We start from the raw sequence: 16853 nt of genomic DNA on the forward strand, positions 1-16853 counted from the left end.
CTCCATGGAAATCACACACACACACACACACACATAGATGCATACAGGCAAAACACACACTTAAATAAAGGTAAATAAATCATTTCTCAATACGGAGAATAAATTTAATCAGGCTTTCATGTTTTTTTAAAAGACAAAATAGGCGTATATTATCCTGAAAATCACATTCACAGGCTTACCTCTCTGAAGACACAATGACTGACCCAGGAATGGGGTTTTTTGTTTGTTTGTTTGTTTTTGTTTTTGTTTTTGTTTTTTTATTGTACAAAGGAATTGTTTGCCTGCTGTTGATGTATATGCTTTATCACTGGGTTCTTAAAGGGGCTTGGATGAGGAGCTATTGCCAGAAACCGAAAAAGTTGGAGAATATTTTTCCATTCTTGCTAACATAAGAAAAATAATGTCAGTTCACATGCATTTTTCTCTTCCTATTTTGACCAAATAAACCTGTATTCCTAATCGGCTTGGAGGACAGAATCTAAAAGCTCTTGCTGAGAGTCCCACAGAAATACTCACTGAAAACTCCTGTTGAGGCTGGTCCTCCTGGACCTCCACGAAGGGTCTTCATCCAGGTCCTGAGCAGAAGGGAGCAGACATTACAAGTGCACAACACACCCACCACATACGTGCAGGGACACATCAGCAAAGCACGCTCCTTTTCCCTATGCCCGGTTCAGTTTCTCTCTTTTAATAAACCAAGGAAACACAAGCTACGGAGATTGCAAGCATAACACCAGCATAGCTGATGATTTTAACTGAATGAAATTATTTTCATGGAGACAGTGAAAGGAAAACACAACACATGAGAAGTTTTACAGAAATAGAGATTAATCAGTTAATGGTCTAAAAGAAGGACTGGGGGTCCAACTTGGCAGATATAACAGATAATTCTTACTGTCAACTAAATATATTAAGAAACAGCTGAGGCAGGGGAAACACATGAGGCACACCTCTGTATGTTTGCATGGGGACATTTCAAGAGAGGGTCACCTGAAGTGAGAAAAGCCATCCTGAAGGAGGGTGGTGGCAGTACCCCATAGTCTAGGTTCCCAGACTGAGCTAGAAACAGAGAAACTGAATGTCAGCATCCCCTTTCTCTGCATTCTGGTCTATAGACTTGTGGGCAAACATGATAATTCTGCTACTCCCACTGCCAACTATGTTTTCCATGCCCACAATTGACAGTATGCTCAAACTACCAGCAAAGCAGCTTCTGGTCCTGTGAGGTTTGTTTGTTTGTTTGTTTGTTTGTTTTTTTCAGGGTATTTGGTAACATTGATCATCACATCCTAATATCCCTGACATAAGTATATCACTGCTCCCCATGAAGGATGGGAAAGAGTGTCTAAAAGAGCATTATGCTGAATTTTCTTCATTCTATTTCCTGTTTATCCATGTCATATTTCTTGAGACACGGTATACTTTAGGCATTGCACTAGGCATTTTCCTGTGAGTTATCTCAGTTGGATACTATTGATAGTCTTGTGATGATGGTGTTACGCAGAGGTAGTTAACAACACTCACAAGCTAACTGACACACACAGGAGAGAAAAAACTACAGAATCAGGGCTTGAACATAGGTTCTGTTTCCAAACATTCTCAAGTGAGCATTCATTTTATTTTCAAAATCTCTTAAATGCCACTGCTACTAGGACACCTAAGGATAATCTTATTGGTGGTGTTTATAGTTCCCAAGTTTAGTTATTCAAACCAAGACAAAATTTAGGTTTCGAAGGTTACTGTGTCACATAGCACACTCGAAGACAGCACTAAAGCAAGGCACACATTTGTAGGTGGCAGGAAAACAGAATGCAAAATTGGATTATCTGGACATTAGAGGAGCACAAAGGGACGTTCTTTCTGCAATGATTTCATCCCTTCCCCATGTCTGAGCAAATTCCTGCAGGCTATGCTAGATTAATCACACTTGGAATTCATTGTCTTCAGGATTGGACCACTCTGTCCTTGAAAGATTCCAATTGCTAGTAGTCTTTTCTCAGATTGGCTGTAACCTGTCCCACGGTAATTACACCATGATCTGCCTCTGAAAGGCATGCTGGAGAGAATCCATTTCTCGTGCATATGACAATATTCACACATCTGAAAAAGTGAATTCCTTCTCTTATGCTAAGCATCCCCAGAACAAGCAAACTGCACAAGGAAAGAGGATGTGGAAAGGTTTAAAAAGTAAGGATTAACCTGCGTAGTTCAATCTAATGTCAGTAAAGACAGAGGCCATATATGGGCTGTAGGAATAAAATCAGTACAGTAAAGAGAATTATTACATACACAAATATCTTATAAAACTATCAAAATAGTTTTACCTCTTCAGACTGCTTTAGGTAGTCACTGGCTTGTGTAGTATGTTGCTCAATTTTCTTCATTTTCATTTTTTGATACATATAAGGTTCTAAACCTTGTTTTTAAAAGAAGAAGAAAAATTAGAAAATTGGTTGAAATGTGTTACATTCAAATCACATTTCCCAAATAGAAAAATCTGGACACAGTAGATTTATTTAAACTTAGATATAGTTTTCTCTATTTTTAGCAAATTTTACCAAGTTTCATTTTTTCTTTTTTTCATAAGTGATTATGAAAACTGTATATTCTGTTTCTATTCTTCTACAGTGGCGTTCACACTTATAATAACTTCTGCTTCTCTTTCGTAAGTGGATTTTTATTATTGCAAGGCATGCACGTGAGGCATTTGCACATGGAGGTTAGAGGACAACTTTGTAACTTCTTGTCTCCCCTTCCACTTTTACATTGATCCTGGGGATTGAACTCACATCTTTAGGCTTGCACAGTGAGCCCTGTACCCTCTGAGCCATCACACCCACCCTAACTTTCAAAGTCTGGAATTTAAAAATCCATGATGTTTCTTTTTTCTATAAAACACATTCATCAATATTTACATTCACCATCTCCTGCACTTCATTACCCATACTTTAAAATATATTAAATTTTAGTTGTAAATTATTAACCCTTCCTTCATAAGGGCACCAAGCACAAAGTACAATAATAACAAAAGATGGGGTAAATGCTATTAATCAAGTTTAATTTTTATGCTTTTATTAGACTGGATAATGAAAGACTTTGTTTGATTATGATTACACTTGGTATCTACAAAGCTAAGAACTGTAACAAATGTGACAGACAATAACTATTTTTTCCATGTGGTTTTGTTCTAGAAAAAAAATGTTCTAAGAAGTACAAAGGAAGCTATTTCCATATAAATAAAATTACAATAAGTATAGTTTCAATTACAGGACTGTATTATCATTAAAACAAAAATATCGAGGCTGGAGAGATGGCTCAAAGGAGTACTGGCTGCTCTTCCAGAGGTCCTGAGCTCAATTCCCAGCAACCACTTGGTGGCTCAGAACCATCTATAATGAGATCTGGTGCCCTGTTCTGCCATGCAGGTGTGCATACAGGCAGAACACTGTATCCATAATAATAAACAAATAAATCTTTAAAATAAAAATCATTGAAAAACATTTCACATCTTCATAGGTTGCTTAGAATTTTTATGAGTATATAAAGAGAGCTATCTGAGAACTGGGGATTTACTTAGTTGATAGAGAGCCTAATATACACAGGCTCTGAGCTCAGTCCCCAGCACTGCCTAAACCTGGCATGGCAATGCACACCAGAATCCACAGCACGAAGGAGTCAGAGGCAGAAAGAGCAGAATTTCAAGGTCATTCTCACCTACGTATTAAGTTTGGGCTACATTGAGACCCTGATCCAAAGAGGGAGAGAGGGATAACTTTGCAACTCCCCAAATTTTATTTCCTCACCCATTTCCAATTATTTCTTAAGATGTTTCAAAAGAAACAATAAAGCTTCTCAATTCAATGTGTGTTCCAAGGATGACAACAGACCTCACCAGATCTGTTGGGTCCTTCCTTGGTGTTAGCCAGTTTCCCTGAACAAGATGTCTCCCCAGACCCTCCTGGCACATATATCTTCTTATATGAAATTCACTGGAAAAAATATAAGTGTTTAAGAATGATGTATTATGATCTAAGCATGAGTGTAAGTACCATGGAGTTCATTCAGTGTAAAGAACGAAATGATGTCATTTGAGGAAAATGAGCCGAAGTCATCACAGTAATTGTGGTGGTCTGAATGAAAATGGCCCCCATAGACTCCTAGAGACTGGGGTTATTGGAGGTGTGGCCTTGTGGTGGGTGTGGCCTTGTTGGAGGAAGTATGTCACTGAGGGATGGGCTTTGAGATTTCAGAAGCTCCAGCCATGCCAAGCGGCTCACTGTCTCTTCCTGATGTCTGCAGATCCAGATGTGTAGAACTCTCAGCTATCTCTCTAGCACCATGTTTGCCTGGATGCTGCCATGATGTCGATGGACTAAACCTCTGAACTGTGTTCCAGCTCCAACTAAATGTTTTCCTTTATATGTGTTGTGGTCATAGTGCCTTTTCACAGCAATAAAATCCTAACTAAGAGAGTAAGCAGGGCAGGACAAATATCAATGGTGTTTCTCTTCTGTGAACTCTGTTTTTAAAAAACATAGAATTACGATGATAACTATTTTGGAAAAGAGACTACCAGGAGAGGGAATGATGGCAAGAAAAGATAGCAGAGTAAATATGGTTGAATCAGTTTATATACATGTACAAAAATATCATGGCATGCCCATTTTCTAATATCCTAAAAAATAAAAACTAAGCACAGGTTATACTATTTATAAAATGCATAATATTATATATATATATATATATATATATATATATATATATATATATATATATTCTAAATGAATACTTCTAAATGAAAGGATATGATCCATCCTAAATTTATGTCAGGAGTTTTGTTTTTCTTTGCTTGCTTCCTGGCTTGCTTTTGCTTTTACTGTGGTGGAAGCTCTCACTATCTATCCCAGGCTGGCCTGGAAGACACAATCTTCTTGCCCCAGGCTTCTACAGATCAGGTTATTGTCAAGGAGTCCTCAGCCCAGCTAGAGTCATGTTTTATCCATGGATTTAATATATATAAAGGTATAGTCTCTTCACACATACTCTGGTGCCTCATATTTGACCATGTCCCCTGGAGGGGGAGACCTGGTGGCACTCAGAGGAAGGATAGCAGGTTACCAAGAAGAGACTTGATACCCTATGAGCATATACAGGGGGAGAAAATCCCCCTCAGGAACAGTCATAGGGGAGGGAAATAAGGGGAAAATGGGAGGGAGGGAAGAATGGGAGGATACAAGGGATGGGATAACCATTGAGATGTAACAAAAATAAATTAATTAAAAAATTAAAAAAATAAAGGTATAGTCCCTAGCTAACTGTGAGCTAAGGCAAGACAACTAATGCTGCCAGCTTTGTGTCCACTGGATTCACACTGGCTTCATAGAAGCTTCTGTGCTTTAAATACAAAATAGGGATCACCCACTTTGTCCTGGATAATTCATTGTCCTGAAGCCTGCACCATACATCAGAGGATGCCTCATAGTATCCCTGTCCTTTTTTCAGTAGATGCCAAAAGGACCCTCCTTTATTGTGCCAACAAAGCATATCTTCAGATTTTGCCCAATTTCCCCTGGGGAGGAGAAGGGGTTAGGGTTGGTACAAAAGATTACTATGTCATTAAGGACCACAGAGCATCTGAGCAAAGGGGGCTTATAAGGAAGTCGAGGACCCTGAAGTGCTTTATATTTAGTGTCTTAAGTAATTTCAAATGTGTTTGTCCTTGATCACATGCTTTCTTCTTTTTATATATATATAAAGATATTCCACTGCACAAGGTTCAAAGCTACATTTGTGTGTGTTCCTGTTTATAATCTGCCTAATATCACCGTATTTTTCATGCTATATCTTGCTTGTAGCTCTTCCCACACACATCTTATTAAGCTTAAGGGACATCCATCCACATGGAAACACCCTACATGAGACACATTGAATAACCAACAGTGGCTGACCTACTGATCCTTACTAGTATTTCATGACTTTTAAGGGTTATAAAAATGAGGCAAACTCTTCTCCCTACAAGTCACACTGAAGGAACCAACTTAAGCAAAACACTCTTGAAATATAAAAGATTATTTTTTAAATGTAAAAGATTTTGTCATCTAACTTTTAATATTTCTTTTCTCTATCCTGATAGCAATTCCTTTGTACAAATGAATTTTTATCCCTTTCAAAGGCATGACAAGCAGCAAAGAGCTGTTTCCCTTAGCAACTTCTGCCATCTCTTTACCTCATCTCTACACAAAAGAATGACAGAAGCCCGCAATGGTCTAAACATCACACCCTGGAGGATTCTGCCAGATGTTGGAATCCAAGGTTATGTAATCACATACTTATCTCGCTGAAGTTGGACACGGAGAGCCAGTTCTTGCTGTACTCCTCCATGGCGTTTGTCTCCCCTGGCTCTGAATTCACCTGGTCACTTTGATAGCAAGCATTGACTGTTATCACCTAGAGGGAAAGTCATTCGGTGGAACACAATGACATTAATCTGACAATATTTTACAGTATGTTAATAGAAGCACACAGTGGGTGGTAGTTATTAACCCTGGTCATATTTTGAATTACCTTAGACACTTGCAAACCCCTCATTCAAGCTAGCAGGACACACACATCCATGTACATTCTCTTTACAGTCGTGATTAAGAATGTGGAGTGGGACCGGAAGGAGCATCAAAATCACCAGGGCTCGCCATCAGTCATTAGCCTGCACCCTCAGGATTTCTACTCAGAAAAGCTAGAGGAGAGGTGGGACTCGGATCTCTAATGAGTTCCCAGGGGAAGCTCATACTGCTGATTGGAGATCATGTTTCAAAAAAAACACTGATAGAGAAGAGGGGAGATATTCCAATTCAAAGTACTTGCATTGGAATTCTGCTCGTATCAGAACTTGTGTGAGCTTGGAAAACAGTCTACTATTTCCACTGTTCACTGTCTCCAACACTGAATTAATAGATAGCTGGATTCCGTGCCTGTTTACACTGGTAAACTTCAAAGCAACAAATGAATGAATTTTTGAGTACTTGAGCTCGGGTGCAATTGCTAGTTTAACTCAGATCATTTGAAAGTTTATAAAACAAATCTCCTTAAATGCTTAACCCATAGGAGTCCAACAGGTCCTGGCATTGTCTGAGACTGCAGCCTTCATTGTCAAGTTAATTCTCTTCCCTAACAGATGATTTTACATAATGGTCTCCATTTTGTCTCTTTTCTTCTATTTAGTTTCTTAATTTAATTTGTGGGGATGGATTTTACACATGGGTACTGTACTTATGTCATTGCCAACTTTCCCAACTTCTTCCATGCTCCCAACTCCCTCTCAAATTCATGACATCTTTTATTATTGTTACATATATATGCATACATGATTATATGTGTATATACATATATGTATTATATACAATGAAATATATATACAATGTGTACATACATACATACATACAACATGCTGAGTCCATTTAGTTTTTATCATATACACATCTATTAAAGGTTGTCACTTATTGAGGGCTTGTCCCTGGAAAAGACTGATTCTCCCTCTCTCTGTAGTAATGAATTGCCTGTAGCTCTCCAGCTAGGGGTAGGGCCTTGTTGGGTAGCCTCCATCCATGTTGGCCTATCAACTACTGCCATTGTGTAGTTCTTGTGTAAACAACGATGATTTTGATATTTCATGAATCATATTTCCCTGTAATATATAGAAGATACTATCTCACAACCAATATCTTGGTCCTCTGGTTCTTCCAAACTTTCTGCTTCCTCCTTCTAAATACTCCCTGAGCCTTGGGTGTTGTGTTGTGGTGTTGATATCTACCAGTTGTGGATAGGCACCACGTAGTCAGCTGCTCTTGGCATTTGACCAGTTGTGGGCTTTTTATCATAGTTTCACTCTCCTTCATTAAAAAGAAAACTCTTTGATGAGGAGGGAGGAATAATGTGCTTCAACTTTCAAAATTATCACAAATGCCAACATGGAACACTGCAGCAGCAAAACTATGCCATAAGTGGAGACAGAAAAACTTTTCAAGGTACGAACATACTAAACTAATTTATATTTACCAAATCAGCCCTACAGAGAGTTTTGGAAGCCATAGTTCAGACTGAAGTAGGGAACGAGCAACCAAGAGATTATGTAAAAATAATAAGGTTATGATTACTAAAACACAAAGTAGGGCTAAGGGTACAAATGGAAAAATAACAATAATAACAACAAAATTACATCAACCAACAGGTACTTTTTAGTAATAAATTCAAATTTCATGGCTTTTACTCCCCATTCACCTAAGATTAGTAGGATAGATTAAGAAACAAAATCCTTTTTTTCATTATCTATGAAGAACTCAATTTACCTTCAAAGAGAGGTACCAACTAAAAAGACGAAAAGAAGTATCCCAGGCAAATGAAATCAAGAAGGAAGCAGCTGACATTATCCTAATAGCTAGCAAAAAATATAAATTAAACTAAAACTAATCAGAAGAGTAGTCAAAGGAACAATTAACCAAAAAGATACTGTAATCCTGAACACATATGCACCAAACACAGGTGGACTCCATCTCATAAAAAGGAGAATACTAGATGTAAAGATACAAAAAAAAAAAACTCTAGCTCAGTAATAGTGGGTGATTTCAGTCCCCCACTTTCTCCACTAGACAGGACATCAGGACAAAAAGAAAAAAGAAAAAGAAAGAGAGACCCATCAGAACTGAATGACAACATACATCTAATGGATCCAACAGATAGCTACAGAATATTCCTCCCAAAGACCAAAGAATACACATTCTACACAACAGCCCATGAAAGTTCTTCTAAAATAGACCACATCCTGGAACACAAAACAAATCTTAACAAATTCAGGAAATTTGAAATAAGTCCATGTGCTTTCGACCACAATGCAATAAAGCTTAAGATCAACACTAAATGAATCTCCAGTAATTACACAAATTCACAAAGATTAAACAGCACATTACTGAATCATGAATGGGGTCAAAGAAGAATTTTTAAAAAAAATAAATTAAAAGATTCCTGGTAATAAACTAAAATGAAAACAAAACACAACAAAACCTCTGGGACACAGTAAAAGCTGCCCAACAGGAAATTTTATAGACGTGAGCACTTACATTAAAAACTTTTTAAAGTCACAAATGAATGACTTAATGATACAACTTAAGAATTTGGAAAAACAAGAACAAACCAAACCTAGTAAATAGGAAGAAATAATAAAAAAAAATCAGAGCAAAAATTAATGAAAAGGAAGCAAGGAAAATAATACCAAGAATCAGTGAGTCTAATAAGAGCTGGTTCTGAGACAGTAAAAAAGATGACAGGCCCATGGCCCAACCAGCTAGAAGAAAGAAAAGGATCCAAAGTAACAGAGACAAAATGAATAGGGAAATATTACAGTCAACAACAAAGAAATTCAGAATATTATAAAGGAATACTTCAAAAGCCTGTACTTTATTAAGTAGAAAATTTAAAAAAGACAAATTTCTAGATTCATGCAAACCACTAATGTTAAGGCAAGAATAAGTGACCAGCAACTTAAACAGACCCACAACACATAAAAATATTAAAGCAGTAATAAAAAGACTTTAACTGCTTCTCATTACTGTAACAAAGAGAGATGAATATTTTAAACATAAGCTTATTTGGAAAAAAATAAATGTAAATAAAAAAACATGAGGGCCATAAAACGTGATTCTTACAAAATTAGATAAAATTATCCTGAGAATATATTTATAAAATTAACTGGACTAACATGAAAGCAGCACTAGAATTTGTAGGGCCTAATTAATGTATGCTTAGAGAAAATTTTATAACATTGAATGCCTGTATTCAAAAATAAAATAAATAATATTTACATTTAAAACTGCCAATGAGTAAATTGAAATATTATTTCTTTAAAAATTGGAAAGAAACTCCCAAATCATTAAGAAAATGTTCTAACTTTAAAGAGAAAGAGAAAAAATCAAGTCAAACTTAAAGTAAATTGAACAAGGGAAACAGAATTGAATTCAAGGGAAAAAAAATCAATAAAATTGAATTGATTTTTTTTCAAAAAAAAGAAAAAGAAAAACTAACAAGACAGATAAAAACCTACAGTCAGGCTGGTCATGAAACAAGAAAGATAATATAAATTTCAAATGTTCAGAAAGCAAGAGACAGGGTTGCTATAGGTCCTGCATGCAGCGGTAAAGTAATAACAAGATAATATTATAAGGTTGGTGGCACACACCGGTAGTCACAGCTTCTGCCTCAGTGAGGTGAGAGCAGCATGAGTTCCAGGCCAGCCAAGGCTACACAGTAATGCCATGTCTCAGAGAAGAGCTGGAGAGCGGCAGGGGAAGGGAGGACTATTACAGGTAACTAAGAAGAGGCACAGAGCCTTGACCCAACTAACCAAAAGCAAGAGATGACCCAAGTTATAGAAGGCATAGAAATGAACAGGAAACATTAAATGAAATGGATAGTCTTTAAATACAGGGACAGACAAAGCCAACTTAAGGCTCTGATCATCGGAAAACAGCCCTGTGACTGTTACAGATTACTTAATGTGTAGTTAAAGACTTTCCCACAAGGATGGTTTTATTGGATAATCCAACGGGATATGTAGTGTCGAATGGTTATCATCTTTTTACAAACTCTCAAAGGAAGCTTAAGATATATACAACAGTGTGGCCAATTATCCTGGGATAATCCTGATACCCAAACCAAAACTATGACAGTAAAGGAACTAAAGACAACGTCCCAGGAACACAGGTGCAAAAAGGACCAGCAAAATTAATATCCTAAGTAAGCATACACAGGTGGAGAAGTGGAGTTTATCAATATGCTGGTTTTATATATATATATATATATATATATATATATATATATATATATATAGAGAGAGAGAGAGAGAGAGAGAGAGAGAGAGAGGTATATTCACCACGATCACAGATAAATATGTACACACACTACAATCACAGATTTACTGTTTTAAAGTAACTACAATTATTATAATAAAATTTAAAAGTTTTTGTTACATATTTTCAATACTTAGACACCCATGTAACAGGACATATTCAAGTCATGAATGCTAAAAATTACAAAGAATTACTGAAAAAAGGTTTAAAAGACCCTGCTAGTTAGACACATCTCATGTCCGTGAATCAGACGCTTAGTTGCGGGTAAGATGTCAATTCTCTCACAGCTGGCATGCAGAGTCAGAGCATTCTGTTCCAATCCCAGAAGCCTTCTGGGTAAAAACTGGAATTTGAGACTAAATTTATATATAAATGCAAAGAACATAAAATAGCCAAATCATTTCTTGAAAAACGAAGGATTTCTTTTATGCATGATTTCACAACTTATAAAGCTTCAGTAGTTGGGATAGATTTAGTATTGGCATGGAGATAGACAAAAATAGAGCCACACATACTGTGGGTCTGGATAGTCAATTAGTTTTTGACAAATGTTAAGGTAATTCAATAGAAAAAAAAAGTCACATTTTAACCAAAAATGATAGAATTTTTTGATATCCATATGGGAGAGAAAATTCAATCCTTTCTTATCCCCATATATGAAAATTACCTTAAAGTGGACTCTAGAGCTAATGTAGAAACTATAACTATAGACATCCTATCAGAAAACAAGAGACAAAGTCTTAGGCTCAAAGCCTTGGGCTTGGGGGCAGGGAAGCAAACTTTTAGCTACAGAAGGAAAAAGTCAAATACCTGATCAAAATTTAAAAAATAATCCCATGTGCTTCTGACGACAGTTGTGACAAGGAAGAGATAACATGCCAGCTTGGAGAAAAGGTTTGCGAAAACAGTCATGAAAGGCTAGAACACACAGTAAGCATTTACAACTTCACAGTAAACAAACAAATCAATTTCTGCATTCTAGAAAAGACCCAGAGATATGTCCAACTGAACACATGGAGAGTCTCCTCAAAGCCTGGGCCAATGCTGACTAACCTCACGATGAGGCACACTGTGGAACCACCAGGGTGCCTGATATTAGGACGGAGCATCATGCAGGCAGATGTGGCAGCAGATCAGATGGCATCCTCCTAATCCACAGTTGGCACAGAGAGCCACACGGTGGCATCTTTGACAAGTACATACCACAGGACGCTGGCACTCCTCAACCTCTCCCAAGTACTCGACAAAGGGAAATGATAACAAATGTCCCTAGAAAGACTTGTTCACAAATGCTCACTCAGGCTTTCTTGGACTAGCTCTATCAGGAAACAACCCTAATGGCTTTCAGGTTATGAACAGATAAACAAGTCAAAATGTGTGTCTTCGCTCTTCCTGGAACGATGTTCTTGGCTGTACTCAAAAGGAACCAGGGGAAAGGCTGCTGACTCGGCTGCTCAACCTGAAAGTACAAAAGGAGGAATACTTACGGGTACCGGGAGTCCCTGGGTCTTCGTCCTTTTCTTTGACAGGCTCCTGTTCTTGCTTAGCAGTTTCGCTCTGATCCATGTTGAACTTGTCTCTGAGGATTTTGAATGGCCTAGAGGGAACATGGTATGCACAAGGATGCTGAAGGCGGTTTGCAGAGACGAGTTTGTTTTACAGAGGGCGCTGAGAGAAGGGGAAGAACGATGCTACCTTTAGTAGTCACAGACGTTGTTGTCGCTGCGGTAGCAGTGCCACTGAGCACACTTTTAAAAGTGCTCCCTTACTCAGCCGGCAATGGATATCTTTATCACGCCCCTGCCCTCAGAACTCAGGGATCAGCGCAGAAAAAGAGGTGACAAGAGAGACTGTTAAGGGCTGGAGAGATGGCTCAGTGGTTAAGAGCACTGACTGCTCTTCCAGGGGTCATGAGTTCAATTCCCAGCAACCACATGGTGGCTCACAACCGTCTATACTGTGATCTGATGCCCTCTTCTGGCTTGCAGGTGTACATGCAGACAGCACTGTATGCATAATAATAAATAAAACTTAGAGAGAGAGAGAGAGAGAGAGAGAGAGAGAGAGAGAGAGAGAGAGAGAGAGAGACTGTTAATGACAGCATGTGCAGGACCTGCACAAGTTCATGTAACACAAGAATTGCAGGAAAGAAAAGGGGAAGTAGACACTCATTTCCTCCCCTAACCAAGCAGCTGTGTGCAAATGGTAGAAACTGAGAGAGAAGGGGAAACGCTTGTCTCCAATGGAGTGACACTGGCCAAATCAACCACATCCCAGGCTGGACAGGCCCCATGCCCAGGAATAACTGCCAATACAAACCAATTCTATGATTTTTTTTTAATGCTTTTTACTTTGTTTGGGGCTTGGTTTTGTCGGTTAGTTGGTTGGTTGGTTAGTTGGTTGTTTTGGATGGTTGGTTGGTTTGTGGGTTGTTTGTTTGGTTGGTTGGTTTGGGTTTTGGTGTTTGATTGTTTGTTTTTCAAGGCAGGGTTTCTCAGTGTAACAAAGTTCTGGCTGCCCTGGACTATCCTCAAACTCAGACATCTATCAGCCTCTCCCTCAAGAGGGAGTGTGCTACCACCACCTGGCTGTTTGTTTTTTAAGAAAGAAAAAGAACATGGAATTGTGGGAGTAGGGGAAGATCTGTGAGGAGTTGGGGAAGAGAAGGTGATCAAAATATATTGTATAAAGGGTTTTAAAAAGGAAAAAAAATGAGAAATCGTATGACTAGGAAAAACAAAGATAAATTTAAAGCATTTGCTCCTTACTGCTGTTCTTCCAGCTCTTCTTCAGTTTCTCCTCCTTGTGGAATCTAAAGCTATGACTCTTGATGAGAGGTTTGTCTCTGCAGAGAGGATTGACCCAAAAGGTTCTTCTTGGGTGGGACCATGGTCCTGACACCACTGAGCACTCACTACCCGGGGCCAGTCTTCTTGAGCTGTCCAGTTCAGACCTGCCTCCAGTCTGCAGAGAGCAGTCCCCACCTGGAACAGAGTCACTGCTACAAGTGGAGGGCAAGCAAGTTTTCCACTTTTTTTCTAAACTAAACACACTTGTTTCGTCACTTTCTGAAAATGCCCAGTTCACATATCCACCTTCCTCTTGCACGCTGATGGCTCGGGAAGGAAGAGATGTCATTGTCACAGGAGCTGATATGCCACTGACCGTGACTGGATCTTCTTCTGCCTTGTCAGGATCGTCTGACACCTGCATGACTGCCTCACGTTGTTCTGTTACCAGTGCCTGGTGGGCGGCCGCAGGGGTCGGCCCAGGCAGGTGGATGGTGATATTACTGTGGTGTATATGTTCCAGTGTCAGATCGTCCATGTCTGCCTCTTCAGGTGATCTGAAAAGAGGGGAGGGGTTTCGTAAAGACAAAGGAACTTGCTTTCCAGAAGATGGGACCAGGAGAAACCGGCCATACTTAGAGTGTGCCTGTCTGACACGGGATGCCCCAGATGCAACTGTCCTCGATCCCATTTCTTGTTCCTCCTGGTCTTCTCTTACATGTGAGGCCTCTCTCTTGCTGTGTGTCACCTCTACGAGAGCACCTCTCTGCACTCTTGAGGGAAGCTGGCTTCTAGCAAGACTCCGAAGCAAAGAAGGGGGCATGCTATAGTACTGAAATTCCTTCTCTCCACGCCGCCCCGTGCTGCTTAGAACATCTGCACAGATGACATTGGTCCAGCTGTGGGGACGTTTTCTGCAAGTAGAGTGCTTTCGGCTGGACAAAAGAATCTCATCCTCTTGCAAGGTGTCAACAGCAGAAAGGACCTTTAGGGTGTCAACAGTCAAGGCAGAGAGGTCCTGTAGGTGTCCCACCTGGCTGTCCAAGGATAGTAGGGAGTCCTTTATAAAAGACACTTTTTCATTCATTTCTTTCAGTTGGAAGAACATCTCTGAAACCCTAATGGTGAAGATAGGAAGAAAATCAATAAACACATTAATCTGGTGGGAATTGTTCTTGATCTCTTCTCAGCAAAGTCACTGTTGCCAGAAGCTAAGCCTGCTTCCCGTGTTTTTCTCTAATATAGTACAGATCCTAATCCTAGGTGAGCTCGACTTCCCCCATCTTACCACTCCCACACTAGGAGAGGAAATTATAAAGCTATATTTCTAGTCCGTATGTCTTTCTAATGCCTCAGGACCAGCAATTCAGCTGCCAGCAGATTACCACTGCAGTTATCTGATGGGTCGGCCCATTGCTATTTGCTAATGCATCCATTCATTTTAATGACAAACCCTGGAATAGCTTCTACTGGCCAGATGATCCTTTGTCTGAGGTCCAAAGCGCCCTGAGCTTTCCCTTTTCCATATTATCATGTCCGTTAAGTTAAAAAAGGCTACACATTTGGCAGAGAGATGGGGGGGGAGGTTTGCGGGGGGCGATGCATACATGGAAGTAGTTGAAGGGGGGAAAGGGAAGGGAGAAAATATGTAATTGTATTATAACCTCAAAAAATTAAAAATACATATTATATATTAAAGACAGCCCATAAAGATTCAAAAAAGAAAATACATACAAACACAGAAGAAAGAAGATATGAAGACACAGTGAGAGAAGATGGCCTTGGTTCAACAAAAAGCAAAGAACTACAGCTGCCTGGAAGCCACCAGAAGTTAGCAAGACAAAGAATGACTTTTCCTAGAGACATCAGGTAGAGTGTAGCCCTGTGACACCTTGATTTTTGATATCTTGTTTCCAGAAACATGACACAATCATTTTTTTGCTAACATAAAACATTGAGTTTGGGCTAGGTTTCCTATAGGAAACCCAAGAAACTAATGCAGTTACCTAAGTATAGATAGCTGTGATGGTTTTAATTGTCAGTTTGACGTAGGTAAAAAAAATGGCTTAAAATGTATAAGTCCTTAAGGCCTGGGCTGTTGGTGTTCTGTTCAGGAAGTTGTCTCCTGTGCCAATGTGTTCCAAGCTCTTCCCCACTTTTTCCTCTAACCAACATAATATCTCTGGTTTTATGTTGAGGTCTTTAATCCATTTGGACTTGAGTTTTGTACATGGTGAGGCTGAGACGCTTCTGTAAGGCAGGAGACAGTCAACAGAACAAAGCAACAGCCTACAGACTGGGAAAAGATCTTCATCAACCCTACATCTGACAAAGGTCTAATTTCTAAAATATATAAAGAACTCAAGAAATTAAGCACCACCAAACCAAATAACCCAATTAAGAAATGGGGCTCAGAGCTAAACAGAGAATTCTCAACAGAGGAATATCGAATGGCTGAGAAACACTTAAAGAAATGCTCAACGTCATTAGTCATCAGAGAAGTGCAAATCAAAACAACTCTGAGATTCCATATTACACCCATCATAATGTCTAAGATCAAAAATTCAAGTAACACCACATGCTGGTGAGGATGTGGAGAAAGAGGAACGCTCCTTCGTTGTTGGTGGGATGCAAACTGGTACAACCACTTTGGAAATCTATCTGGAACTTTCCCAGAAAACTGGGAATAGGGCTTCCTCAAGACCCAGCTATTCCACTCCTTGGAATATACTCCACTCCTTGGAATATACCCAGAAAATGCTCCACCACACAACAGGGACATATGCTCAACCATGTTTATAGCAGCCTTACTCATAATAGCCAGAATCTAGAAACAGCCTAAATGTCCCTCAGTGGAAGAATGGATTAAAAAAAATTGGGGTACATTTACACTATAGAATACTACTCAGCTATAAAAAACAAGGAAATCCAGAAATTTGTGGACAAATGGAGGAAATTAGAAACAATCATACTGAATGAGTTAACCCAGAAACAGAAAGACTCACACAGTATTTACTCACTTATAATTGGACACTAGCCCAAAAGGCATGCCCCATGAATGTCTTCACTTACCAAGATATTGGGACAGATGTAAGGACATCCTACTGGGACTCTAGGTAAGAGAAATATAGGAGATGGGGAAATAGAAGGATCCAGAGGATCTTAGAAA

The 16853-nt window shown here is 39.0% G+C and overlaps 1 protein-coding gene across 7 annotated transcripts in view; it reads right to left on the minus strand.

The window, feature by feature from the left end:
• The window catches only part of TRPM6 (transient receptor potential cation channel subfamily M member 6), a 132121-nt gene that overhangs the window by 24387 nt on the left and 90881 nt on the right, over positions 1 to 16853 (minus strand). For 6 of the 7 annotated variants that reach the window (XM_084773778.1, XM_084773776.1, XM_084773779.1 and 3 more), the window contains 5 exons: positions 13664 to 14802; positions 12383 to 12492; positions 6330 to 6447; positions 2325 to 2416; positions 517 to 575 (listed from right to left, as the gene is read on the minus strand). In XM_084773778.1, the coding sequence (XP_084629904.1) occupies positions 517 to 575; positions 2325 to 2416; positions 6330 to 6447; positions 12383 to 12492; positions 13664 to 14802 (1518 nt within the window). The remainder of the gene's footprint in view (positions 1 to 516; positions 576 to 2324; positions 2417 to 6329; positions 6448 to 12382; positions 12493 to 13663; positions 14803 to 16853) is intronic. The other variant, XM_084773777.1, reaches the window with a different exon arrangement.

This window comes from Acomys minous (genome assembly GCF_964271855.1).
Source record: "Acomys minous genome assembly, chromosome: 2".
NCBI lineage: Eukaryota > Metazoa > Chordata > Mammalia > Rodentia > Muridae > Acomys > Acomys minous.